The following is a 26,493-nucleotide window of genomic DNA, read 5'->3' as shown; positions in this document are numbered from 1 at the left end:
TTTTTTTTTTTTTTTTGGTATTTTTTTACTTCTATATTTGATTGAAGAATTTGAGTTTTGTTTCATTCATGGCGAAAGGAGGTTATCGTGAGCTTGGCACATCCATGAACGACAATGGTGATGGAAATTCTCATGCCGTTTCATTCAAGCTATCTTCTTCTACTGAAGTTTCTTCTAAATATTGACAAAAGGCTTTAGAAAAAGAGATGGACACTTCTATGGAGCAGACAACCTATTAGATATGCCTGACATTTTGTACAAGGAAGACTTCTTTGAGCATGTGAGAAGAGCAATAGAATGTGAAGATCTAAGGCTAAGGCGACGCAGAAAAGCGTTCAGATTCATGGTGTGCGTTGAGTTCTTGAAGACCATATTCGCTTGAAATCCTAATTCTGTTGTTTTCACATTTTTCCTTGTTTACTTGCGTTTATTGTCAAACAAGTTTCCTCCTAAAATTCTAGATAATCTGTTAGTAGGGGAAAAAGATTTTCATATGAAATAGCAGTTTATGATCATGATTCTATTCTATTAAAAGAGAGAGAGAGAGAGAGAGAGAGCTTACCATGAACGAAGAGAATAACAGAGTTGTCATCTATAATCAATAGCATTAACTGGAACTACATTGTTTGATAACCATCATTGTAGAACTCCACGAGTGTTTTAAAACGGAAAAACTTACACAACATTAGACCAAATCAAACCAAAATTCTCAGCTTTAACGTTTCAATTCTTTTCTCAAACTATTGCCACAGACTGAAAATTCTAATATGAGCCAGCAAAATCGTCATAATCTGCACCTATATCTACATGGTAAGCATTACCATTGAGAGAGTATTCGAATCAACCTGTTTCAACAAGACTAGAAAAGCAGATGAATACAATATTCTAACTGGGTTTTCCCAGGTTGAATGGAGTCTAAAAAACAGAATGACCAAGTAACTAATTGTTTGTCAGTGTAAATACAATTGATTTTCTGCGTGCAAAAGCCCAATCCATAGGTATTCTGATCAAGTAGAGATAATCCCGAAAAGTCGCCCCCCAAGGGTTTACTTAGTAACTGTAGTTGGACGGCACTTGATCTTAACCAGAAAAAAAAATAAAGAATAAAGCAAGATCAAAATTAAGGATACGTAATCATCTTTCTTCTTGTGAATCAGTGGCCTTTTTCTCGTTCGTGTTGCTTTGCATTTCGAGTAACTTCTGTTGTTCTTCCTCGTTCTCTTGTGGTTGTGCTTTTACTTCTTGTGTTGCCTTAGGCTTGTTGCTTGTGGATTGCTGATACATAACACCACCAAACATGCATATTAAAAGCCCCAGAGTTCCAATGAATGTTGAATGCTTGTCCCAAATGACCAAATTAATCACAACCGTTAATAACTTGTTCACTATCCCAAGAACTGTAAAACCAGTTGCAGAAATAGCTCGCCGGCAAGAGAACCCAAAGAAAGAGATCGACAAGCCAAACAAACACGACAGTCCCACAGGCAAAATCACTCCAAAAGAATACCAATCCGACTCATCCGAGATTTCATGCTTTATCTTCTTCAACTCACCCATAATAAGCAGTTCCAGTGGAAACAATAGAAGGGCCTCGAGATTGTTATACAGCACCAAACCCCATGTATTTAAACCAATGGTCATAACCACATGCTTTATGTAGACAAAATCTATGGACATGCTAACAAGGTAAGCCAAAGCCCAGCTATAAGCCATGAAAGTGAACTGGTAATCCGTCAACACATAAAGCACACTTCCACCCAATATGGTACCAAGCGAGACCCAAGTCTTCAAGGCAGGCCAAGGCTGGTGTAAGAAGAGGGTCTCTCCTACTGCAACAAATATTGGAACGACCGACCGGAAGACAATGAATGTGTCAACATTGGCATTGAGAAGGAGCTCACTGTTAGTAAAAAGGGACAGATAGAATATGATAGCAGCAGGTAGAAATCTCCACATTGTGAGGAGGTCAAGCCGGTCGTGCTCAATGATCTTGAGCCATCCACAAACGAGAACCCCAAAAGCACTGGTGAAGTACTGCAACGCAGTTAAAGCACCGGGGTATGGGAATTTCATGACGGCCCATTTGTTGATGATGGAGAGCAAGGATGCAGATATGCAGTAGCCCGTAGCTATGCCATACACAGAGGCTTGTTGAAGTACACCGCTGTACCAATTTGCTTGGATTTCACCAGATGATTTCGGGTTTATCTGGGCTTCACCCAATTTCTGATTCTCCTCATCATTTTCATTAGACATCTAACATAAAACCAAAGGAATCTTTTTGAAGCCAATCTTGCATATCAAATTCCATTAAGAACGATATTCAAATTTTCCATAAACAGTCTCAAAGGAAGTTAAAAAAAAAAAAAAAAATCTCTTTGTAAGTTCAGTTCCCTTCACTAAAACATTAATTTTTTCTTAAATCTGCCTTGGCATTCCTAACGATCTCCGGATCCACAACAAATCTAAAACAATTCCTGAACCTTTTTTAGGGATTAAAGGCAAGGCAGCCTTAGAACCGTACAGAATCACTTCCATTCAAGGGAGATCGGGGATATCACTCAGTACCAAACAAGAGTTGAGCACAATTTTCAAGGTGGGAGGTTCGTTGAACTCGAAAAACGATTGAAAGGTAAAAGTAGAGCATATTTTCCATAGGCAGAAGAGCAGACAAAATTGATTCGACGGCAGAAAAACCACCACAAAGGTCATAAGAAAACAGTTACAAAGGATTCAAATATGGAAGAATGTCGATGTTTTCAATTAAGGTCACGTAATACAATTAAAAGAGACAGAGTTTGTTAGATTTCCCAAACAAACCTATCAAAAGTTTCAATAAAATCAGGGCGAGATAGAGAAAGAGAGACCTTTTCGGAATAAAGGCAAGGAACGCAGGGATCAGAATGAGAGCAATCGAAGGTGGAGTTACTTCCACGGGGATTTCTTCGAAACTCAGCAGAACTCTACCCCCAATTCCTCCGATTTCATTTGTGCCAAGGGCATGAACGGAAAGTATTATTCCGAGATTAAACACGATAATTCTTAGACGAGAGCAGCGAAATCGAAGAAGAAGATTTGCTCAAGTTTTTTTTTTTTTTTTTGGCTGAATTGCGTATCGTTCTTTTAAAAAAAAAATGGTTGACAATGAATGAGGTTTAGCAATTAGCTGAGTTTGGATCTTAGTCCCACATCCAAAAGGAAGAAGAAAAAAGAGTTCATTTTTTTTTTTTACTAAAAAAAAGGTGCTTGCAATTCATGAAAACAATTGCATTGCAAAGATCGCGAGAAACATAAACGAAACTCCATTGGAATTCAGAAATTACATGGGAAACTAACTCATATCTACGATACTAAAAAAAAGGTGCTTGCAATTCATGAAAACAATTGCATTGCAAAGATCGCGAGAAACATAAACGAAACTCCATTGGAATTCAGAAATTACATGGGAAACTAACTCATATCTACGATAGATCTGGACGGTGGAGAAGAAGAACGAGAAGAAATGAAAAGGACGGAGAGATTACTGACCTCAAAAGCAGCAGAGGCAATTCAGGCACTCAATTGATTTTTCTGCTTCCTTACTTCCTTCTTTCCACTCTGCTCTTCACCTACACCAGACCAGACCCAGCTATTCTCTTTTCTTGCGAGTATAGATATGCTGTCCCTTCAATAAAAATTTGACGCTAATTAAAATTTTCGCACCTCAACTCATATTAATTTATAGTTCATAATTATTTTTAATTTATATGTATTTTTATAAAAAAAATACTGTCATTAATTATGAATTATAATTTAAATTATAACATAAATTTTTATATCAAACTCTCTCTAAATAATGCTAACGGCCGCGGCCAAACAGAGTTAACAAAAAAATTTGATGGTTTTTCTTTATATTCTTTCTCCACTAATATCAAAGGCATTGTTCACTTCACAGATTTAAATTTTTAATTCGAGTTAAGATGTAATATTTTTTAAAAACTTTTTACTGTAACAGAAAAAATTAAATATAACATTTTTTTAGAATTTTTTACTGTAAAAATTTAAAATTAAAAACTCAAATCGGTGAAATAAAAGACGCTAAAATATTTATAAATAATTTTTCAGCTTACAAATGGCTCATTTAATTTTTGTGTTTAAATTTATAATTTTAATTATACTATAATTTTTTTCTTTTATACAAAATTTAAAATTTAAATATTAAAATTAAAAATTACTGATTTATACGTGTGAATTAAAATACTCTATAGTGGTAATCGTTCTCAAAAAACCAATAGGTAAAATAGTTTTTTTATTGACAGACGGTAAAAGTATTGCTCATATAATTTTTCATAAAAATAAAAAAATAATAATAATTCTTTGTTTCTAATTACTATCTCAACAAAAACCCAATCCTATGAATTTAAAAAAAAAAAAAAAAAAAAAAAAACTACTGTAGGTGATCTCTTTTTGAAATTTTGTGGCCTGCAGGTTGGATTGGTCTTCTTCTTGCCGGAGTATGGGTTTTGCTCATCGAGGAATATAAAGAGAATTTCACTCTCTCCGATAACAGTTATGCGATTGATGATGGGCTTGGAGAAAAAGGGACGGATGTTGCTCGCAACCCAGGACTTAGCGGCGGGGAATGTTGCGTTTCCGACGGTGATAATGGAGGAGATGCCGGTACCGGCGAATGCGCGAATGATGTCGGGGTTGGCGTAGAAGATCTTGATCTGGTCGATCGTCCTCGGATCTTGAGGGAGGCGGAGACCTATGACACGGCGTGAAGTTGACGCCGAGATAGAGGGTGGGTTTTGACTTCCAAGGCTGGTTTCAACACTTGGGAGGTGGAAGTGACTTGACGTTTAATTTATGAGTTTATAATTGTTTTTAATTTATGTATTTATTTAAAAAAATATATTATAATAAATAATAAATTATACTCTAAATTCTAAATGCAGCATGTGATTGAAAGCGGACACGGATAAATGTTAGACATCGTAGTTCCGTTTGCCCTACTTCCATTATCTCATGTAGCTGTCCAATTTTTAGGGGGCGTTTGGTAGAAGGATTCATTCTCTGATTTGAATCATGATTCGTGATTCGTTACAGTATTTTTTCTCATAAAAAATACACGTAAATAAAAAATAATTCAAATTACATGATTTGAATCCTCCAACTAAACGAACCCTTAGTAAAGAACATCCAATGGAATATAAATTAAAGACAGTAGATCTAAACTCCATTCTCTTGTGTTTCACTTTCTTTTTTTATATTTATATTTTTTGTTTTTTACTAAACGCGTTTCGCTTTCTTGTGCAAGGAGGGTTTTTTTTTTTTTTTTTAGAATATTTCGGATTAAGGAGATAGATGACATATACAAATTTATAGAATTAAAATATTGCTCGAATTTGTGAATATTTCATATATGGTTTAATATGCATGTATAGTTACTTTTTTAAACTATTTATATAAATATATATATATATATAACACGAAATTAAACCTGGAACTGTCTCATTTAAATTCCTCATTGCAACTAGACCAAGAAATTTTAGGTTGTTTTTAAACTATTCTCCTTATTAGAAAAAACTGCTCTCTTTTACCTAAAGACTCCGTCTAAATTACATTAAAACACTTGCAATGTAATTCAAACATTGACCGAGTAATTATCAACATAATAACCTTTAACAATTTCATATCATTAAAATACATGCAACAAATTATGAAATTGATAAGAGTCTATATGCTCGTAAATGTCAAATAAACATGAACAAACGTTGAACAACAAGTAAATTACACAATTTCATTAAAATAAAAACATTACAATTATAAGAATATATATGTATATCATTATGATTATGATCATATCATTATAAAAGGCAAAACAAAAGAACCTGTAAAATTAGAACACAAACACCAAAGAATCTGTAAGGTGATGTTTGGTATATGAGTTATGCTACATTGCAAATTCATAATTTTAGTTTTGCTACATTGTTTTGTTCTAAAAAAAATGAATTTTAAAAGTCATAGTGAAAAATTATGGTTTGAACTCAAATACTAAACATACCCTAAAATTAGAACAGAGACACGAATCAATGTGAAAGATTCAAAAATTATGCAGTAATTTCCATATTTATATATTTTAGAGAATTTTTAGAGAATTCAAATATTATAAGAAAAATATGAAAATTAGTTACTAAATCTAAAAAGGTGACAAAATAAATTCAAGAGGTATTTTTAGGTTGCCACAAATGTAATTCAGAAAAATGAGCCATATAAGTGATATTTGAACATTTAAGCCACATTTTAATTCACCGCTAAAAAATAAATCAAATTGTGTAATTTCCTTTTAAAGTATATTACACAAAATGATAATTTTTACTCCATGTGTTTAGGATATGTCTTTAATTAAATAATATTATCAATATATAAACTTTTATGGTTATTAATATAATATAATTCTAAATATATCTTTCTTTATTTGGGTTGTTGTGAAGTTGTATAATTAATTTTGAAAGGTAGTTAACTAGGAATAAAAATATCATTACGGGTTATTTTACAGACATGCAAATGTAACAACTTGTAAATATTGTTTTTTTTAATCCATTGTAAAATAGACATATATGTTATTAATTCATTTTTTTTTTCTCTCTTTTGCTTGGTATTTATACATTCTCTCATGGGCAATTTTTAAAAATATCTCTTGAAATAGAACTCTTTTTATTTCTATTCATTAACATTAACTCATATATTTATACTTTTTATATTAGAATTAATCAAGAGATTGAGTTTTTTAAAATGGATAATTTTAGTAAGTCAGTTTCTTAAAAAATACGTAATTTTCTCTTCTCCTCTTTCTCTCCCTTCTCTTCTCGTCTGATTTGGATTGGTGGGCTTACCTTGGGGAATTTTATTGGGCTAATACCCGTGAATCGTGGCTCGTATTGGGCCGTAATGGCAGCCCAAAATAAGAACAAAATGTATCAAGATCAACGTTTTTTTTTTTTGTTCTTTTTCATTTTTTAAAAAATTTTCGGTTTTGAATTGATTTTTCCCTCTTGGAGCGGGAAGTATAAGTAGAACAGGAGAATTGGTTTTGAAAAAATAGAAGAATCCCACAAAAGAGGAAAAGAAATAGAAGATTAGAGACTTTCTTTAAAAAACAAAATACTTTCTTAAAAAAAAGAGCATAAAAGCTGTGTATAAATAAACTGCATTAAAAAAAAAAAACTTGTATAAAAACTGCTGGGAATCATGGCCTGCCAACCATGAAGGGCCACGTGGCTTGGCAGTTACCCCTCGTTTTTGTCTATTCTTATTAAACAAAAAAAAAACCGTAACGTCGCAACTGTCATTTGAATTTATCCAACCGCCATATGGTTTAAACATTGATTTAAACACAGTTTGCTTCCTCGATTCTCTGAAAGTTTTCTCTGCAAGAAACTGACATACACTTTCAAATTATCATTGGCGAATTGTCTGATACACATTATGGCTCGAACATCTCTGGTCGCCCGATTCGAACAATCAATCACTCTCAATGCCCTCCGAGCATACATTGCCGAGTTCATCTCAACCTTCTTCTTTGTCTTTGCTGTCGTTGGCTCTGCTATGTCATCGCGTGAGTGTGTGTATATATATATATATATATGTATGTATGTATGTATGTATGTATAGTTTCTTGATCATTTTTTTTAAGCCAAAATGAAATAGATTATAATAAGCAATAGCGATACATTCATTTGGTTTTGTTTTTACTAGTAGTTTTCTGTGTCAAATGCATGGTTACTGCAGGAATTTTTTTTTGACAGTATTTTGAAACGTTGAATTTAAAGGAAAAATTATAAGAAGTTGATTTTTTATAACTTGTAGGAAGCTACGAATAAGAAGAAGTTGCGCATTTAATTCGTGTGAAATGAAAGATTCAAAATAGATATTTGCGAAAGGTTTCACTTTAACACTGTAACAAATTCTAAGAATTAAAGATTCATGTTTTGGATTTTGCATGTTTCTGAGTACGTGATTTCACTTTGTTAATTAAAGTTTCTTATGATTGTTGTCACCATTTTTTCCGTCATTTTGTTCCTAGCTGTTTTAGTTTACTCATTCTTTGATTTTATGACATGACAGGAAATTTGATGCCTAATGCAGCGTTGGATCCATCTTGTCTGGTGGCGGTTGCCGTCACCAGCGCCTTCGCCCTATCATCTGCCGTGTTTATGGCCGCAAATATCTCCGGCGGTCACGTGAATCCGGCGGTAACATTCGCAATGGCCATTGGAGGCCATATCAGCGTCCCAACTGCTCTCTTTTACTGGATTTCTCAGATGCTAGCCTCCGTCCTCGCTTGCATTCTTTTGAAAGTAGTCATCATTGGACAGGTACTAATTATATATAGACTTACAATAAGAAAAAAAAAAAAGGAGATGTAGTTATTATTACTTTATCATTTATTATTATTATTATTTTTAAAGGGAATATCATTGTTGCTTAATATACATATTGATAATCTTTTTAGACATATTGATAACCTTTTCATGGTTGATGCTATGAGGATTACTTATGCAATTTAAAACTTGCTCTCATAATATTACAATTGTAATTTTGTGTTTATTATTTTTCCTACTATTTTCAAGTCAATGTGGGATGAAACTCGTACCTTCTTAAATTAAGCTCCATCCCGTCCTTTCCATATTATTTCACTAAGTGGTAATTACCATTTTTTCTCATTTTCTTGAATTTTTATAAAAATTTGGTTTTGAAATATTATTACACTAATTCATTGTTTTTTTTTACTTCTAATTAAGATTAAGAAGACTAATTCGTTGTACTTTTTCTTCTTTTATAGTAACTACTAATTCATTTGTACTTGTTCTTATATATTTGTTACTGGATTGTGCAGCATATTCCAACCTATACAATTGCAGAGGAAATGACAGGGTTTGGAGCATCAGTTATGGAAGGTGTTGTAACATTTATATTGGTGTACGCTATTTATGCCGCCGGTGACCCTCGACGGGGCACATTTGGTGCCATTGGGCCTCTAGTAATTGGGCTAACGGCTGGGGCCAATGTCCTGGCAACTGGGCCCTTCTCTGGCGGATCGATGAACCCAGCTTGTGCGTTTGGGTCAAGCATTGTTGCGGGCACTTTCAAGAACCAAGCAGCCTATTGGGTTGGGCCATTGTTCGGAGCTGCAATTGCTGGGCTTCTCTACGATAATGTTGTGTTCCCGGCCCAATCTGCAGAGGTTTCAGATGGAGTTGGGGTGTAATTGCTGTCTATTTGCTTTCATCAATTTTTTTGTTGTTTTATTGATTAAGATCTTTGCAGACATCATTTGTAATTGCTGTCTATTTGCTTCTTTCTCTCTTCTTTTTGTTGGACTCTTCTCTCTCTTTTTCCTCACATAAGTCCTTTTTTTTTTTTTTTTTTTTTTTTTTTTTTTTTTTTTTTTTTTTTTTTTTTTTTTTTTTTTTTTTTTTTTTTTAATAGTAGTAGTTCACTCTTAAATTACACCCGTATGAACTATTATTGTGTATCAATTTGACTAGAAAGAAATTGCTTAAACGATTACTATACAATAAAAAATCGATAAGTCATACAAAATTTCAAACGATTACTCCCTCACCCTCAAGTTTGTTGGTTTTTGTTTTTTTAACCTCACCATTAATCTAATTTGATATAGTTATTATCTCAATTAATAGAATAATATTATTTATAAAATTTTATATACAATAAAATGCGAATGGTAGTGTCTAATTCGATTATCAAAATACCATTGCTCGTGTTCAATTAAACAGCGTGAATATTCATAATTTAAGGGCTTTTTATATCACTAATGAATATATTTTATAAATTTTCCTGTTTTCCATAAAAAAATTTTTCTCTATTTTGTTTTGTCATCATCATCAACAACTATTATAGTGTGTTCTATAATTATTGGTTGTAATTATAATTAGTTAATTGTGGTGATTACTAACGTCACATGAAATTAAAAAAAAAATCAAAATCAATGATATTTAAAAATATATTTTTTATTCGTGCCTTAAAAATGAACCGTTAATTTAATAGGTCAATTCAATTAATTAATTATTTTTTCCCCTGAAAATCGTTTTTCGTTACTTTGCCTTCACTTGAGCTTGTAAAATATCCCTAGTCCCAACACCAATACCCGCTTTTTAACCGCAAAACCTTCACAACGGTCATTAATGGCGCCCAAAACACTCTCAGCCTTTCTGTCTCCCCTATCTTTCCCCCACAATCCCACCATTTTCAATCCAAATCTCCCACAAATTCCCACAAAAAAACGTTCTCCCGTTTTCTGCAGGTTTTCGCATCCCCAAAAGAACTACGACAAGTCGCCCGTCTCGGAAATCGATTTACCGGAGGGAACCGGAGCCGCCGCTCCGACCCCCGGCGATCGGTTTCTCGAACGACACCGTTCGTTTGAGGCTGCAAAACTCATTCTGAAAGAGAACAAGAATAATAATAATAATAAGAAGAAAGATAAGCCCTTGAAGGTCTCGACTGCCGTAGCTTGCTGTTATGGCTGCGGAGCTCCGCTGCAGACTTCGGAAGTTGATGCTCCGGGATATGTAGACCCTGAGACATATGCTTTGGTATTAAATTTTGCAATTTTTTGGATTTTTTATATAAAATTTTATGTATTGGTACAGATGAGAATATGTATGCACAGAAGGTGTTTGTGGAAATGTGTAATATGGTGTGAGAATGGAGCAATCTTATTTGTGTTTGGTGAGTTTTGATTTTTGTAAAATTTTACGGCTCAAAACGGATGTTGGTTGACAGAAGAAGAAACACCGTCAGCTTAGACGTGTTCTTTGTGGGAGGTGCAAGCTTCTGTCTCATGGGCACATGATAACTGCTGTGGGTGGAAATGGAGGTTATTCTGGCGGGAAACAGTTCATCACCGCTGAACAGCTTCGTGAGAAGCTATCCCATTTGCGCTATGAGAAAGCATTGATTGTTAAATTGGTAAATACTGCATAAACTTTTGCTTTTGAGAAGTTGATCATTTTTAGGACTTGATGACAAGGTCCTCTTCAGGTTTCTCACTTTACCAACTACTTGTAGGTCGACATTGTGGACTTCAATGGTAGCTTTTTGGCTCGGATTCGTGATCTGGCTGGGGCAAATCCTATTATACTTGTTGTTACTAAGGTGATAACATTTAAACTGGAGTTTTTTGGTTTTTAATTTTTGAATATGAAATGGTTTGTTGATTATGCGATTGATATTAGGTTGATCTGCTCCCAAAAGGGACTGATTTAAATTGCATTGGCGATTGGGTTGTGGAGGCCACTACAAAGAAGAAGCTAAAGTAAGTTTGAACTCCTTGGGCTTGTTTTTGTAATTTGTTTTGAAATGCTGTTGTTCTTACAAAAGGATTCAGTTCAGCTGGTCTGATATATTTTGGGATTAGCTTACGGAGTTTCGGTTATTTGGAGCATTGCTCAGAGACAGATATAACTTGTATATTCATCTTTTCTTGAAATTTCAAATATCTGTTTTTTAAGACAAAACTGCTTTATTGTAGCGTTTTGAGTGTTCATCTTACAAGTTCAAAGTCTTTGGTCGGGATAAGTGGAGTTGCGTCAGAGATTCAAAAGGAGAAAAAGGTTCTTTCCTTTTCCATCATCATACTTTTGGGTGTTTCTCTGTCTATGCTTATGTAAATTAAGAACTCTAATTAACATATAAATATCATTTAGTAATATCATGGTTTTGGCTAATGTTTCAATAAATGGTGGTCTTCAGTTAGGGAAGCGATTATGGTGATCTTAACATATGTACTGAGCAGTTTAGGAAAAGAATAAGATTCAAGTACTTTCTTTAGGTCAAAGTATTGATTTTACATTTGATATTTTGATATTTTCTTTGACCTAATCTGTTTTGCTGACTTTTGGTGCAGGGGCGGGATGTTTACATTCTGGTTAGTTTCTGAACTGGAAGCAATTCAGTGCATGTTTTTGTCATTTCTGATGTTAAATATGACACACAAATCATATTTGTTATATAATTTTTTGACACATTTGTAATTTCCATATGTGAGATATTTTATCTTCCATATAGGGCTCAGCTAATGTTGGGAAATCAGCATTTATAACTGCTTTTCTAAGTAAGTTGTTATCATTCGCTTTGTGAATTTGCCACTTGTTGATGACATTTAACTACCTCTGTAGATCTTTGATATTGTACATACTACATTGTTTGAATTATTAATTTCTTACTTTATTCTGGTCAATCTTATAAGCTCCACATTTTGGCTATTAAGAGAGAGAACAATTAAAGGCCATTTGAAGCATTTTCACTCTAATAGTTATGCCCCGTCTCTTTGGTTTTGGGACTTGGCATAGTACCTAGAAGCTAGAACTTAATATCAAAGTAGTATAGAACAATCTGACTGGTGACAGTATTCAGTAAGCCTGTAAGCTGTAACTGAGTTATTTCTTCAAAACTTCTTTTAAAGAATTGGTGATTCTTTTGTCTGTTCCAGATCTTTGCAATATCCTATATATCCTTGAAAGCTTATTGATTCTCTTTAAATATTTATGTCAAAAACGTGAAGCACTTTTCCTTTCAGCTCGAGTTATTGTCAACTATTCTTGCTCAACATTGAACACTCTTATTAGAGCATCTATCATTTACTCAACTTGCCTAATGCAGAATTAATGGGTGAAAAGGATCCGGTTGCTGCAGCAGCACAAAAATACAAGCCAATACAATCTGCGGTTCCTGGAACTACACTAGGTCCAATTCAGATTAATGCCTTCCTAAGTGGAGGGGTAAGCAATTTCGTCGCTTCCTTTTTTGTTCAAGAATTCTCCGCCTCTTCAAATGTTGCCATTTTCTTATCGTAGCTCAATATCTGGAAATTTAGTAAGTTTTAATCAAAAGAAGTTATCTGCTTTCTGAATGTCTATACGTGTACACAGTTTATTTTTTTTAATTTATTTTTTATATTGTTGTCAATGTTCATGGAACCTATACTGATGCAGAACTTATTTGACACGCCTGGAGTTCATCTCCACCACAGACAAGCAGCAGTGGTTCATGCAGAAGATCTTCCGGCCCTTGCTCCTCAGAGTCGGCTTAGGGGTCAATCCTTTCCTGTAAGTTCAATTTTTTCATAATATTCAATTATTTACTATTTTAGGCTCTAGTAAGTGATTTTGCCTTTTTGGTTATGTGCCAGAAATCTCGAATCCTAGCAGAAAATGGGACAACGGGCAACAATTTGCCCAATGGCTTGAACGGTCATTCATTGTTTTGGGGAGGTCTTGTCAGAATAGACATCTTGAAGGTTTTGCTATTTTCGTTTCATCTATATTGATTGCAGGCTCGTTTTAAATGGCAGTGTATTTTTTTTCCCTCTCTCCGTATCCAACAAATTGTCAATCTTGATCTTTTCAGGTTCTTCCAGAAACACGCTTAACATTTTATGGCCCCAAGAGTCTTCGGCTTCATATGGTTCCCACTGATGAGGCAGATGAATTTTACCAGGTTGTCCTTTATCAGCATCAAATCACAAAATAAAAATGAACTCTGCATGTCACCTTTTTTTCCCTCCCCCCATGCATGAATAAGATGCCTCTACCATATTGCAGAAAGCACTCGGAGTTCTACTGACGCCTCCAACTGGAAAACAACGAGCAGATGAGTGGCGAGGGCTTGAAATAGTGCGTGAATTACCGATAAAATTTGAAGATGCAGAAAGGTCTGATAGAAGTATTCATACGGAGTCAGTACTTTTATTTTGTTCTTCCAGTCTTGCAAGGATAGTGAGGACCCGTTTGTTTCACAAGTTTGAACCCATTATTCTGATTGTGCTACAATACTTTTCTTTCACAACAAAATTTGAATAAAAAAAATTCCAACCAATTAATTCTCTCACAAAATTTAAATTTATGATCATATATTTGGTAATAACAAATATGAAACCACAAATCTTTGTGTTTTGTCAGGCCGGCTTGTGATGTGGCTATATCGGGTTTGGGATGGATTGCTGTGGAACCCATGAGCAAGATGTCAAGCAATTCAGATTCAAGTTCAGAAAAAACTGCGGGCGAACTGCATTTAGTCGTACATGTTCCGAGGCCGGTTGAGATTTTCGTTAGGCCCCCATTGCCAGTAGGCAAGTATGGGGCAGATTGGTACCAGTATCGAGAGTTAACAGAGAAGGAAGAAGAAACAAGACCAAAATGGAATTTTTGATCATTGTTGAATTGCGATTCGTGTTTGACATGTATATACTCAATTTTGATTCTTTTTGAATGATTTTTTTTTTTTTCTATAGTTATTGCTGCAAATACAGCAATAATTCGTCAGGAAACTTCTATATGGTTATAGCATGGCAAAAAGAACCGACTCACTAGAATTTCTTGGATTTACATTATTACGTGATATTTGACAAAGTATGATGTATAACAAAACGACAAATTCAATTGAATTTCAAATAATAATAATAATAATTGAATGGCATGTCGTCAAGCTTCGACTACATTCTCCAAAAAAAAAAAAAAACAAGAGGTCGTTTATAGGCTTACTTGACATTTGACAACAAAAACTAAAGGATTAATTACAAAACTCTCTTAGAATTATACCCCTTTTAACACTATATACCTCAATTTTTATAACGTAACATTCATTCCTCATGAACAATGAAATATTAATAAAAATCCGTTCATGAGATATTAATAAAAATCCCCCTCTATTAGTTTTTTAAACGGAAATTGACATTTTAATTTATTATTTTGGGTGTATTTTAGTAGTTATATAGTTAAATTTAGTTTGAATTGAATTTAAAACTAATTTAAATTTTAACTTGTAATTATGATACATCTAATATTGATTGAATGTACGTTAAAAATTTTACAATTTTTTTGGTAGAATAAAAAAATTTATGATGTTTCTTTAAATATTTAAATTAGTTTAAATTCAAATTATATTTTAAACTATAAAATTACTAAAATACCCTCAAAATAACAAATTAAATGTCAATTTCAATTAAAAATTTAACAGAATGGGCTTTTTTTTATTAATATTTCATTGTTCAAATAAAAGATATATTATATTTTAAAAATCAAGAGACAAAAGTGTTACAAATAATATAATTGGGGAATTTTTGTAATTAACCCAATACTAAAACGTAATCTGACATGTTATAATGAGATGTTTGGTTGCTTGTCCACCAAAACGACAGGAAACTTGAAAGTGTTTTCCAATGTGTCGTTTGATTTGATTCATCGTTTTGAGAAAAACGGCAACAAACCTTTCCTCCAGACAAACGACACGTCGTGAATTGCAAGTGTTTTCCTCAAAACTCAAGATTTTCCCGCCTTTGGGATTGGGAGTCGATTAACATCTGACAGGGACCAGCCAACACCGTTTTAGCGCTTCTTTTCAATTTTCAATCTCAGAAAAGATTTGAGCAGGAAGAGAGATTGAAAGTTTAGAGAGAGAAAGAGAGATTCTAGAGTGAGAAGAAGTTTCTGCTGAAATGCTCAATCTTAGAGAGTGAGGGAGAGGGCCAGTCGCTTGGGCTTCTAGGGTTTCGATTGCCGAATTCTGAATTTGATCCCGCAGAATCACTACCCACTGATTCAGATCTCCTCCTTCCATAAGGTTCTCTTTGAATTCATCGTCCTCTTCTTCTTCTTCCAAGTCCGTAGATTTCCAGGTAACCTGGTTCTTCTAGTCGGAGCAGCGAGGAAGAAATGCGCTTAAAAGAGATATGCTTGGAAGGGTTCAAGTCGTACGCGACGAGGACTGTGGTTCCGGGCTTCGACCCCTTCTTCAACGCCATAACGGGGCTCAACGGCTCCGGAAAGTCCAACATTCTCGATTCCATCTGCTTCGTTTTGGGCATCACTAACTTGCAGCAGGTCAGGGCTTCCAATCTCCAAGAACTTGTCTACAAGCAAGGACAAGCCGGTATTACCAAGGCCACCGTCTCCATCGTCTTCAATAACTCTGACCGCAGCCGAAGTCCCCTTGGCTACGAGGGCCATTCCGAGATAACGGTCACTCGTCAGGTAATTCCTTGGAGATATCTAGATTTCTGCTAATAATGTTAATTTTGTTAGGAAGATTGGTCTCATTTGGGAATTGGGATTGGGTATCCATTCATACGTTTGGTTAAACTCCTTAAAATTTGCTAATTTGCTAGGGTTATATAAAATTTTGTGACATTTGATTGTTTGAATTTTGTCAAGATTCGAGCTTTGAGTTTTGGGCATTATTTTGATGTGTTGGCACATTTCTGCTTTGCAGATTGTGGTTGGTGGAAGGAACAAGTACTTGATAAATGGGAAACTTGCCCAGCCTAGTCAGGTCCAGAATCTTTTTCATTCTGTGCAGCTCAATGTGAATAACCCGCATTTTCTCATTATGCAAGGGCGCATCACCAAGGTTTTGAACATGAAACCCCCTGAGATTTTGTCCATGCTTGAAGAGGCTGCTGGGACAAGAATGTATGAGACGAAGAAAGATGCTGCTTTGAAAACTCTTGAGAAGAAGCAAAGTAAGGTTGATGAGATTAATAAGCTTCTTGACCTGGAAATACTGCCTGCTTTGGAAAAGCTGAGGAGAGAGAGGACGCAGTATATGCAATGGGCTAATGGTATTGCCGAGTTAGACCGGCTTAAAAGGTTTTGCATTGCGTATGAATATGTTCAAACGGAGAAGATTAGAGACAGTGCATTAAGTGATGTGGAGCAAGTGAAGGCCAAAATTGGTGAGATCGATGAAAATACAGGAAAGATGACGGCAGAAGTACAGGAAATGGAGACAAAAATGAAGGAGATAACTGCTGAGAAAGAAGCCAGTATGGGTGGAGAAGTTAAAAATTTGTCAGATAAAGTAGATGCTCTATCTCAGGATCTTGTTAGGGAAGTTTCTATACTGAATAATAAAGAGGATAATCTCAAGACTGAAAATAAAGATGCTGAAAAGGTAATTAGCCATTGCCGACAACTCACTAGATTCTTTTCTGCACCTTTAGGATTTATATGCATACCTTTTCTAATACAACAACTATCATTGCTGTTTCCTTGGTTTGTCCTGTTGGTGTAAATTATTGCTTGTATTTTGCATCTTGATGTTATCAGATTGTTAGAAACATTGAAGATTTGAAGCAATCTGTAGAAGAGAGAACCACCGCTGTGAAAAGGGCTGAAGATGGGGCAGCTGATCTAAAGAAGAGGGTCGAGGATCTTTCTCAGGGTCTGGAGGAGTTTGAAAAGGAATACCAGGTAAATAGTGTTTTGTGAATCTGTATATGCTAGTTCTTTCACTACAAACCGAGGACATTATTATTTGGCTTCGTTTACATGCTTAAAACTGTTGTTGTAATCTAAATGGTTAGGGTGTACTAGCTGGGAAAAGTAGCGGGAATGAGGAGAAAAGTCTAGAAAATCAGCTGTCTGATGCTAAGGTAGCTGTTGGGAGTGCTGAAACAGAACTGAAGCAACTAAAAACCAAAATAAGCCATTGTGAAAAGGAGTTGAAAGAGAAAACACATCAGCTAATGTCAAAGCGTGAAGAAGCTATCTCTGTAGAGAACGAACTCAGTGCTAGGAAAAAAGACGTGGAGAATGTTAGAGCGGCTCTAGAGTCTCTTCCATATAAGGAGGGCCAGATGGAAGCTTTGCAAAAGGTAAGCCATTAGTCTAATAATTTTGTCTGTCCCTATGTAACATACCGTACTCAGTTTGGTTATCTAGGGGAAAAAAGGGAAAAGAGCCAGTTTGAATAGTTCCTTTAAATAAAAATATTTTTTGTATAGGATCGTGCATTGGAGTTTGAGCGGGTGCAGAAGTTGAAGGATGAAATTCGAAATCTTTTGGCTCAATTAGTAAGCGTTGAGATCAAATATCGTGATCCTGTGAAGAACTTTGATAGGTCAAAGGTGAAAGGTGTAGTTGCGAAACTTATCAAAGTGAAGGATAGCACCACAATGACTGCAATAGAGGTCAGCCATGCTTTTCATAACGTATTTTGCATTAAAGGTTTCTGATGATAGGTTTAATCTTTGACTCATATTGATCAACTATACAGGTAACAGCTGGCGGAAAGTTGTTTAACGTTGTTGTGGACACAGAAAATACTGGGAAACAACTTCTTCAGAATGGTGACCTTCGAAGGCGAGTAACTATCATACCCTTGAACAAAATACAGTCACACACTGTTCCAGAAAGGGTCCGACAAGCAGCTGTTAGATTGGTTGGTTTCTCGTGAAGCCCTTTTTATGTCTTTCTCTCTTTCTTTCATTGCCTCACAATAAGGCACAACTTATCTTTCTTAACATGTTTAATAATGCTTTTCTAGGTTGGAAAGGAGAGTGCAGAATTGGCGCTTTCTTTGGTTGGTTATGATAAGGAATTGAAGGTATGGTTTCACTAGGCCCCGTTAAACTGTGTGAGAATTCTCTTTCAGTATTTTGGCACTTAACGGAGTAGATAAGCCTGTTTGGTTTTTCCTAGAATCAGGCTATTGCTAGTTCAGGAATTTTTTTATGTTTTATTCGTTGGTGTTGCATTGTTAAATTATGCAAGTTCCTTTTCTTTCTAATTATACATTCATCTAAAACTTGACTTTTACTGCAGAGTGCGATGGAATTTATTTTTGGTTCTACCTTTGTTTGCAAAAATGTTGATGCTGCAAAGGAGGTATATCCATCTCCCATACCACGTTCAGATAGCATCTTTGAACAGTGCGTTTTAAATTCTAAATTCTGTTAAAGCATCAGAAATGCCTATAATTATTTAATGGATTTATTTTGAGGATTTAACATTCTAGTAAACTAGTTTTCTTGATTAATCATCATAATTGTTGGTTCCGTGCAACTAATGCCCCGAAAACATGTTAAATATTGTTAAGTCTAACCGTTGAGTTTTATCTTCTGATTGAACCACCCTAAAAATTTTTTGTAGATTGCTTTTAGCAGGGAAATTCGCACCCCAAGTGTCACCCTTGAAGGTGATATATTCCAGCCCAGTGGCCTTTTGACCGGTGGAAGCCGCAAGTAAGTCAATAATGCATGTGATTCTAGTTTAGTCGGTATACGCATGCATACATCTTTATTCCAGCCCCTATCAAGATATTCTTCACTAGAGAGCTAAAAAGTTCTTCTGAGTCTCTGACCAACTTAAGCTTGTCATACTTGTCACTTATCAACATATGCTTGCTCCAATGAGTAGTTAAAGTTTTATGCTACTTTTATTGCTGTATTAGAATATAGTTTGGAGTGTTTCTAGCTACTTCTAGCCAGTCATCCTTCTAAAACAATGATTTATTGTCACAGGGGTGGAGGCGATCTGCTACGACAACTTCATGATCTGGCTGTGGCTGAGGAAAAACTTTCCACACATCAGAAAAGATTGACTGAAATTGAAGGAAAGGTTGTTCTTTGAAACCCTCTTTTCATTTTAAAAGTGACATAAAAGATAATTAAGACTGCCGTGTTAAGTTTTCTAATTGATTGATTCAGTAAGGTTCTTATGTATCATTGTTTTGCTCTTTTTTTTTTTGTTGGTTACTTTGAGAATTGGGAGGCTGATGTATAAGTTTTTAAGCATGTCTTTAGATGATCCCTGCCTGTAGCTGTTAGGGTAGATGGATTCATTTGCATGCCTCTCTCTCTCTCGGTCTCTAAAATAAGGAAATTATTATCTGGGTTATTACACCAAACAGGCTCCAATAAACTGTAAAAATGCTTCCACTATATGTTATACGTGATATTATGCAGAGATGAGTGTTATGAGTTGGCGTTTCTGTTGTTTTCTTTGTCTTAGTTTTACTTTTTTTTTTCCTTTTTTGTAATTTTTTTTCCCTTATATAACACTTGCGCTCCCTGGTTTTGTTAATTTTCCCCTTAAATTGCAGATTGCTGAGCTTTTGCCTCTTCAGAAAAAGTTCACGGACCTCAAATCACAGTTAGAGCTTAAGTGGTATGATCTTTCATTATTCCAGGGAAGGGCTGAGCAAAACGAGCACCATAAGGTTTTTTCCTGAATGTATTTGTTATGCTACCAAATTACTTCTTTTCATCGGCTATGTTCTCACCCATTTTCCTTTTACTATTTTGGGCATCGACTAGCTTGGTGAGTTGGTAAAAAAGATGGAGAAGGAGCTTGAAGAAACAAAATCTGCTGCGAAAGAAAAGGAACTCTTGTACAAAAATTGTGTAAATAAAGTGTCAGTGCTTGAGAAATCAATCAAAGAACATGACAACAATCGCGCGGGTATGCTTAAAGATTTGGAGAAAAAGATCAAGGCAACAAAAGCTCAAATGCAGTCATCTATGAAGGATCTAAAGGTAGGTTTTCATTTTCGTGGGGTGTTGTAAGTTGTCTTCAGGTTCTCTGGGAGCTGATCTGCTTTTCCAACTTAATGATTTTTTTTATCTATTCTAATTGTTTATAAATATAGTTAGAAACCTGACTTCAAAAAAAAAAAAAAAGGTTAGAAACCTGAGTATTTTAGAAATTCAGATATTCCAAACTATGAAAATTTTGGGAGCGATTTTGAATTTTGATAATATGCTATTATGCTAGTCAACATTACTGCGCATCGATAATTTCTAAGGTTTTTTCTCAGAGGTCAATATTTTATAGAGTTCTTCAAGAGCTAAAAGTTACGGAGCTAGGAAGCAGAAGGCAAAATTCTTGGTTACTGTTCTTGTAATGCTCTTTGATATATTGCTGTATTATTGTACTTGTGTAGGGGCATGAAAATGAAAAAGAGAGGCTTGTTATGGAAATGGAAGCAGTTATTGAGGAACGTGCGACTTTGGAGACCCAATTATCTTCAATGAGAGCACAAATCAACATTCTCACGACAGAAGTAGAAGAACAGAAAGCCAAGGTAAATACTGATAGTTGGCTCACAGTTTCTGTAGTCTAGTTGAATTCATAACACATGCCTCTGTTTTGCAGGTTGCTTTGACTAAAAACACTCATGACAAGGTACAATCTGAGCTCGATCTGATCCGTATGAAGATGAAAGAATGTGATTCCCAAATCAGAAGCATTCTTAAGGAGCAACAAAAACTTCAACACAAAATTAGTGAAACAAGTCTTGAAAGGAAGAAATTGGAAAATGAGGTAAATTATTACTTGTCAATGCTCTCTGTTAGACACTAGTTCTTACGAAGTTAATGGCTAAGAGGGGTTAAGTGAGGAGAAAGGAATTAGTTCGGTTTGGACATAATTTCTCATAAATTATGTTAGTGCTGATATGTGTTGGTTTTGGCTAGGATTAGAGGAAAGGTATAAAAATAGAGGGAAGGTGCAGAGATTGTTATGCTGTGATTTTGAGGGTTTTGGGAGAATGAGATTAGGGAGAGTGGTGGTCTCTCGAATACCCCAAATTAGGAGTCCCTGAAGTACTCGAATTCTCCATTCTATCCATTTTGCTTTCTTTAATTTTCTCTAGCTGGTTTTGGTTTGTATGAGCTGGTGTTGAAATAAAATTCAATAAAACTCCTCTGTTTGGATCAAATCTGGTGTTGGCTGCTTGTGTATGTGTGAGTGTTTGGTTGTTTGGTTGAGGAAATTATCAGGTTCCTAACACTCTCTAAGCATTCTCCATTAAATATTTGTATATCTAAACAACTCATTTTCAAAACTTCTTTCAGGTAAAGCGAATGGAAATGGAACAAAAAGATTGTTCTACAAAGGTTGATAAATTGATTGAGAAGCATGCCTGGATTGCTTCTGAGAAACAGTTATTTGGAAAAAATGGGACCGATTATGATTTTGCGTCTCGTGATTTGTCTAGAGCAAGGGAAGAACTTGAGAAATTGCAGGCTGAACAGTCGGGGTATGTAATTCTGATAGTTTCCTTCTTTCCAATTATTTCTTCCTTGAAATTGCTCCTTAGGTCTGATGTACCCATGCTTATTCTCCTTATACATATTATATAGCTAATCCAATGATCATGATAAGGTGAATTTCTCCTTCTTGTGTAGCCTTGAGAAAAGGATCAACAAGAAAGTAATGGCAATGTTTGAGAAAGCAGAAGATGAGTACAATGACTTAATGTCCAAGAAAAATATCATCGAGGTCAGTGGCTTGATTATAGCGATAACCATCATATCTTAAGCTCTCTCGACTTATCTAAGTTTGTCTTGCCCAGAATGACAAATCTAAAATCAAGAAGGTGATTGAAGAACTGGATGAGAAAAAGAAGGAAACGTTGAAAGTTACCTGGGTCAAAGTTAACAGGTGATTTTTTTTTCATGGGCCATCTGATCTTGAATTTATCTTTTGGGATAACTTATACTGCTGTTTGTTCTTATGCTCTTTTACTTGCAATTTGTTCAGTGACTTTGGATCTATCTTTTCCACCCTTTTACCTGGCACCTCGGCAAAGCTAGAACCTCCTGAAGGGGGCAGCTTTCTAGATGGCCTTGAGGTTCGTGTCGCATTTGGTGGAGTATGGAAACAGTCATTGTCAGAACTAAGTGGAGGCCAACGGTCTCTGCTTGCACTTTCTCTAATCTTGGCATTGCTTCTCTTTAAACCCGCTCCTCTTTATATATTGGATGAGGTACGCTTAACTACACACTTTGTTATCTTTTGTAAAAAAGGCGTTATTATTGCATCAGCAGCACAGACATGCCTTTAATAAACAATACTTCAGTTTATGCTGCTTGAAAACAAGATTATCATAAGTTCGTTTCTTGATAAAAACTACTAGTACTTGAATTTCAGTCATATTGCCTGCAAGTTTATAGTAAAAGTCGTATGGGGTGCATCTGAAGCTGTTCTTTTATTGGCAGGTTGATGCAGCTCTTGATCTAAGCCACACCCAGAACATAGGAAGAATGATCAAAGCTCATTTCCCACACTCTCAGGTCCTACTCTCATCTGCTTATGTGTTTAATTTTCTGTGGGAACTTTTCTTCATATCGACTTCCAGTGTTCTTTTTCTGTTGCGTAAAGATTTTTTCCTTTTTTTTTAGTAGTAATTCTGTTGCTTAAAGTTAGAGCTAGATGAATAGGTAAATAGTACGTTGTGTCCTAAATAATGCACATGACTTTTTCAAAATTTCAAAATTTCCAAGTCTAGGCCTGTTTTTGTTGATAACTTAAATGGCTGTTGAAGCTTGCATGATGAACAGGACTTTGATTTGAAACTCAGGATCAACAAGATAAATGTGACTATTATACGATACTTATCCTGCTTATTCAGAATTAGCCAGACGTCTCACCATCCTTTTTGGTTCTTAACAAATTGCAGTTCATCGTAGTTTCGCTGAAAGAAGGCATGTTCAATAACGCTAATGTTCTCTTTCGGACAAAATTTGTGGACGGTGTTTCCACAGTTCAGAGGACAGTTGCAGCTAAGCAGAACAAGTGACTGTGTTGTTGTTTGACAATTGTTGTAGGCATGTAAATTTATAGGATGCCTTTTGTTTTAGTGTGTATGATTTGCATACCTATAGGAACTTAATTAGCTGTAGGCCGTTGTTTCAATGAATCATTGAAAGCACAAACCAAATATGTAAAATCACAAAACAAGTGGTGCATGAGTACTAGTGCGACTCTGCTAAGTTATGAGTTTTATTTTGGAAGCTTAGTTGTGGAAATCTGGTTGAAAAACTAACGTGTATGGTTTTCTCTCTTATTCTCAATAATCTTATTGATGTAATTACTAAAATATTCTTGTGTGTTCTCCACTAAACTCTCATTATAGACGCAATAAAGAGCTAATTCCTTATAATTGTACGGGGGTCTGGTAAACTTTCATTATGGATTTTGTTAGTAAACATATGATCAGGTAGAAAAGAGAATCACACTTAGTTTTTTCTTTTGCGTTCATGCGAAGGAACTGGCCCTAGTAGTAGTGAAAGGGTTTATATAAAGTTCAGAAAAATTTATGGGAACAAAGTAATCATCAATGGCTTGGGATGAGTAAGTGTAACATAGGAGGGTAACACGACTTGTAGCCATCTTCAAATACCAAAACGACAACTCCACAAGTCATTGTTTATTTTCCTACAACACTAAACTAGTGATTCTAACTAGATTTTGTGTCTTATGCATAAGCAGAATTTTAGTCGTAAATGGACAGAAAATAGTGGTTCACAAGGAAGCTGATGAAATACAATTAGTATGGTTACGATTTGTGTAGACCTGGCAGCAACTAGTCAATGTCATCATATCTGGTTCTTGAGGATTATCACCACCAATAGCCTCAAAGTTTGACTTCATCTATCCAGAAAAGCATGCATGTCTATAATTTTCTTCAAGATTATAATCAACAATAACTGATTATATGGACCTTAGATTTCCATGAAATCCAGTTCTTATCTTTGTATGGTTTCAACGTTCACACACAAATACAATAACTGATGAACCAAAGGATTGATAGCTACCTACGTTTGCTTTTTTATACCCTCCAAATTTCTTCAACTCAAGACAAATATAATTCCGAATGTCAAAGTTGCCTTCCAAATAAATAAATAAAAGGGCAGTGTTGATTGTTGACTTGCCAAATGCCAATCTCGAAAGGGCATAGACATCAACCAAAATGTAAGTATTTCTCGACAAAAGAGTCGAAAAAGACTAGAAAAAGTCCTACATTCTGGACGTATTCAGATTCACCTGTAGCTTTCATGTAGTTTATGCAACTTGATCCATGTTCGTGTTCAAATTTAGTTAAGGTCTGGCTCTAAATTCCGAAGCTTGCATTTGCCGACGTCGTGAGAATATCTCAACCGTCAAGAGTAAATGAGCTGACCAACCACATTTGGACATAAAAGTATACTCATGCAAATTATTTAGTCACAACTAGAAGATCTATAAAATATATAAAGCGTAACAAGTAATCAGTTAAGTTACTAAAAACTCACCAGAAACCAAAAGTATGGCAAATAAAGAAAATTTATTCTTAGCAATCTTTGTTACTCTTGTAATTGTTTTGGTATTTTCCACCAAAGCTAGTCCAACATCAAGCAGAGAAGTTGAGGCTCTTCTCAAATGGAAAGCTAGTCTCCCAAAGCAATCAGTTCTAGAGTCTTGGGCTCTTCCTGTAGCTAATACCAGTTCTGCCCTTCCAAGTCCATGCAAATGGTATGGAATTACCTGCAACAAAGCAGGAACTGTGACTGAAATAAACCTGGCATATGCAGGTTTGAGAGGTACCCTCGAAAACCTCGATTTTTCTTCATTTCCAAGCCTTGTTATTCTTGATCTTAATGAAAACCAACTCACTGGCACCATACCAATCAGCATTGGCATGCTTTCCAATCTAGAATATCTTGATCTTTCCACAAATTCTCTCAACAGTTCGCTGCCTCTTTCTCTTGCTAATCTCACTCGGGTTTACGAGCTAGACATCTCCCGAAACCAGATAACTGGAGTGTTGGACCGCCGTCTATTCCCTGACGGCACAAGTTCCTCCAAAACTGGCCTCAAAAGTCTCAAACATCTGTTGTTCCAAGATACTTTGCTTGGTGGAAAAATTCCTGAAGAGATTGGGAACTTAAAGTTCCTGTCTCTCTTAGCTCTAGATGACAATTTTTTCCATGGTCCTATTCCTCTATCTTTTGGCAATTTGAGTGACTTAAGTATTCTTCGTCTTTCCAACAATCAACTGTCAGGTCCAATCCCGGAAAAGCTAGCTACCCTGAGCAAGTTGTCTGACTTGCGTGTGTTCACTAACCGATTTTCTGGTTTTGTACCAGTGGGATTAGGAAATTATTCGTCATTGACTGTTCTGCATTTGGCAGAGAACAACTTCACTGGCCATTTGCCACCACAAGTATGCAGAGGTGGAAATCTTGTCAATTTCACTGCAGACTCCAACAATTTCACAGGTCCAATCCCAATAAGCCTAAAAAATTGCCCATCTTTATACAGGCTTAGGCTTGAATACAACCAACTCACAGGACATCTAGACCAAGATTTTGGTGTGTATCCAAACCTCACTTTTATCAACTTAAGCTTCAACAGATTGATGGGCCAGGTCTCGCCAAACTGGGGAAAATGCCGGAACTTAACATTTCTGAAAATAACAGGAAATATGGTTAGTGGCAAAATCCCAGATGAGATTGTTGGATTGAACCAACTAGTGGGGCTTGATCTTTCTTCCAATCAACTGTCTGGAGAGATACCAGAAAATATTGGAAACTTATCCAAATTGTCCGTCCTAAATGTGAAAGATAACAAGCTCTCAGGTGGTGTACCTGCGCGCATTGGGCAATTATCCGACTTGGAGTTCTTGGACCTCTCAATGAACATGCTAAGTGGACCAATCACGGAGCGCATAGGGGACTGCACCAAGCTGCAAGATTTACACCTGAGCAGGAATCACTTGAATGGTACAATCCCATATCAAATGTGTAATCTGGTGAGTTTGCAAGATTTGGATATGAGTTACAATTCACTTTGTGGTAAGATGCCACCCGATTTTGGAAAGCTTAGAAGCTTAGAGAGCCTAAACGTCTCTCACAATAATCTCTCTGGCTCAATCCCTCTTTCC

The 26,493-nt window shown here is 35.5% G+C and overlaps 5 protein-coding genes across 6 annotated transcripts in view; 4 read left to right on the top strand and 1 right to left on the bottom strand.

Moving 5' to 3' along the window:
• Positions 1–674: 674 nt before the first annotated feature.
• LOC21390068 (GDP-mannose transporter GONST3) lies at positions 675–3,672 on the bottom strand. The gene is made up of 2 exons (XM_010108878.2): positions 3,529–3,672; positions 675–2,256 (listed from the first exon to the last, which is right to left on the bottom strand). Exon 2 carries the CDS (start codon positions 2,254–2,256, stop codon positions 1,135–1,137), a length of 1,122 nt encoding a protein of 373 aa, XP_010107180.1. The 5' UTR covers positions 3,529–3,672; the 3' UTR covers positions 675–1,134.
• Positions 3,673–7,470: 3,798 nt separating this feature from the next.
• LOC21390066 (probable aquaporin TIP5-1) lies at positions 7,471–9,253 on the top strand. Its single transcript, XM_010108876.1, has 3 exons — positions 7,471–7,600; positions 8,110–8,360; positions 8,882–9,253. Exons 1-3 carry the CDS (start codon positions 7,471–7,473, stop codon positions 9,251–9,253), a joined length of 753 nt encoding a protein of 250 aa, XP_010107178.1.
• Positions 9,254–10,118: 865 nt separating this feature from the next.
• On the top strand, positions 10,119–14,273 carry LOC21390065 (putative nitric oxide synthase). 2 transcript variants are annotated; one of them, XM_024172740.1, is made up of 13 exons: positions 10,119–10,601; positions 10,792–10,977; positions 11,077–11,163; positions 11,244–11,323; positions 11,540–11,621; positions 11,915–11,935; positions 12,076–12,121; positions 12,670–12,788; positions 13,002–13,115; positions 13,199–13,306; positions 13,417–13,509; positions 13,611–13,720; positions 13,968–14,273. In XM_024172740.1, exons 1-13 carry the CDS (start codon positions 10,191–10,193, stop codon positions 14,215–14,217), a joined length of 1,707 nt encoding a protein of 568 aa, XP_024028508.1. In that variant the 5' UTR covers positions 10,119–10,190; the 3' UTR covers positions 14,218–14,273. The 2 variants fall into 2 exon arrangements, with proteins under 2 accessions (XP_024028508.1, XP_010107177.1); XM_010108875.2 differs by having other exon boundaries at positions 10,120–10,601; positions 13,417–13,506.
• Positions 14,274–15,384: 1,111 nt separating this feature from the next.
• LOC21390064 (structural maintenance of chromosomes protein 2-1) lies at positions 15,385–23,577 on the top strand. The gene is made up of 20 exons (XM_010108874.2): positions 15,385–16,037; positions 16,276–16,956; positions 17,112–17,255; positions 17,369–17,659; positions 17,789–17,974; positions 18,061–18,225; positions 18,331–18,390; positions 18,609–18,671; positions 18,936–19,027; positions 19,307–19,403; positions 19,888–20,004; positions 20,102–20,320; positions 20,728–20,868; positions 20,940–21,107; positions 21,641–21,825; positions 21,974–22,067; positions 22,141–22,229; positions 22,329–22,554; positions 22,787–22,861; positions 23,248–23,577. The coding sequence occupies exons 1-20, from the start codon at positions 15,720–15,722 to the stop codon at positions 23,365–23,367; spliced, it is 3,531 nt and encodes a 1,176-aa protein (XP_010107176.1). The 5' UTR covers positions 15,385–15,719; the 3' UTR covers positions 23,368–23,577.
• A 1,291-nt stretch (positions 23,578–24,868) lies between these two features.
• Positions 24,869–26,493, top strand: part of LOC21390063 (MDIS1-interacting receptor like kinase 2) — a 3,185-nt gene continuing 1,560 nt past the window's right edge. Inside the window, exon 1 of the mRNA XM_024172736.1 lies at positions 24,869–26,486. Within this exon, the coding sequence (XP_024028504.1) occupies positions 24,877–26,486 (1,610 nt within the window). The 5' untranslated portion in view covers positions 24,869–24,876. The remainder of the gene's footprint in view (positions 26,487–26,493) is intronic.

This window comes from Morus notabilis, unplaced genomic scaffold (assembly GCF_000414095.1).
Source record: "Morus notabilis unplaced genomic scaffold, ASM41409v2 Scaffold1119, whole genome shotgun sequence".
Taxonomy (NCBI): domain Eukaryota; kingdom Viridiplantae; phylum Streptophyta; class Magnoliopsida; order Rosales; family Moraceae; genus Morus; species Morus notabilis.
The sequence above is the reverse complement of the archived record's forward strand: the minus strand, read 5'-3'. Positions and strand labels throughout refer to the sequence as shown.

Coding starts and splice junctions, on each gene's coding strand:
- LOC21390065 (XM_024172740.1), top strand. CDS start 10,191: ATGGCGCCCAAAACACTCTCAGCCTTTCTGTCTCCCCTATCTTTCCCC. Junction 11,936..12,075: donor GGCGGGATGTTTACATTCTG/GTTAGTTTCTGA, acceptor TCTTCCATATAG/GGCTCAGCTAATGTTGGGAA. Junction 13,307..13,416: donor TCAGAATAGACATCTTGAAG/GTTTTGCTATTT, acceptor TGATCTTTTCAG/GTTCTTCCAGAAACACGCTT.
- LOC21390064 (XM_010108874.2), top strand. CDS start 15,720: ATGCGCTTAAAAGAGATATGCTTGGAAGGGTTCAAGTCGTACGCGACG. Junction 16,038..16,275: donor AGATAACGGTCACTCGTCAG/GTAATTCCTTGG, acceptor TCTGCTTTGCAG/ATTGTGGTTGGTGGAAGGAA. Junction 19,028..19,306: donor TTGACCGGTGGAAGCCGCAA/GTAAGTCAATAA, acceptor TTATTGTCACAG/GGGTGGAGGCGATCTGCTAC.
- LOC21390068 (XM_010108878.2), bottom strand. CDS start 2,256: ATGTCTAATGAAAATGATGAGGAGAATCAGAAATTGGGTGAAGCCCAG.
- LOC21390066 (XM_010108876.1), top strand. CDS start 7,471: ATGGCTCGAACATCTCTGGTCGCCCGATTCGAACAATCAATCACTCTC. Junction 7,601..8,109: donor TGGCTCTGCTATGTCATCGC/GTGAGTGTGTGT, acceptor ATGACATGACAG/GAAATTTGATGCCTAATGCA. Junction 8,361..8,881: donor AAGTAGTCATCATTGGACAG/GTACTAATTATA, acceptor TGGATTGTGCAG/CATATTCCAACCTATACAAT.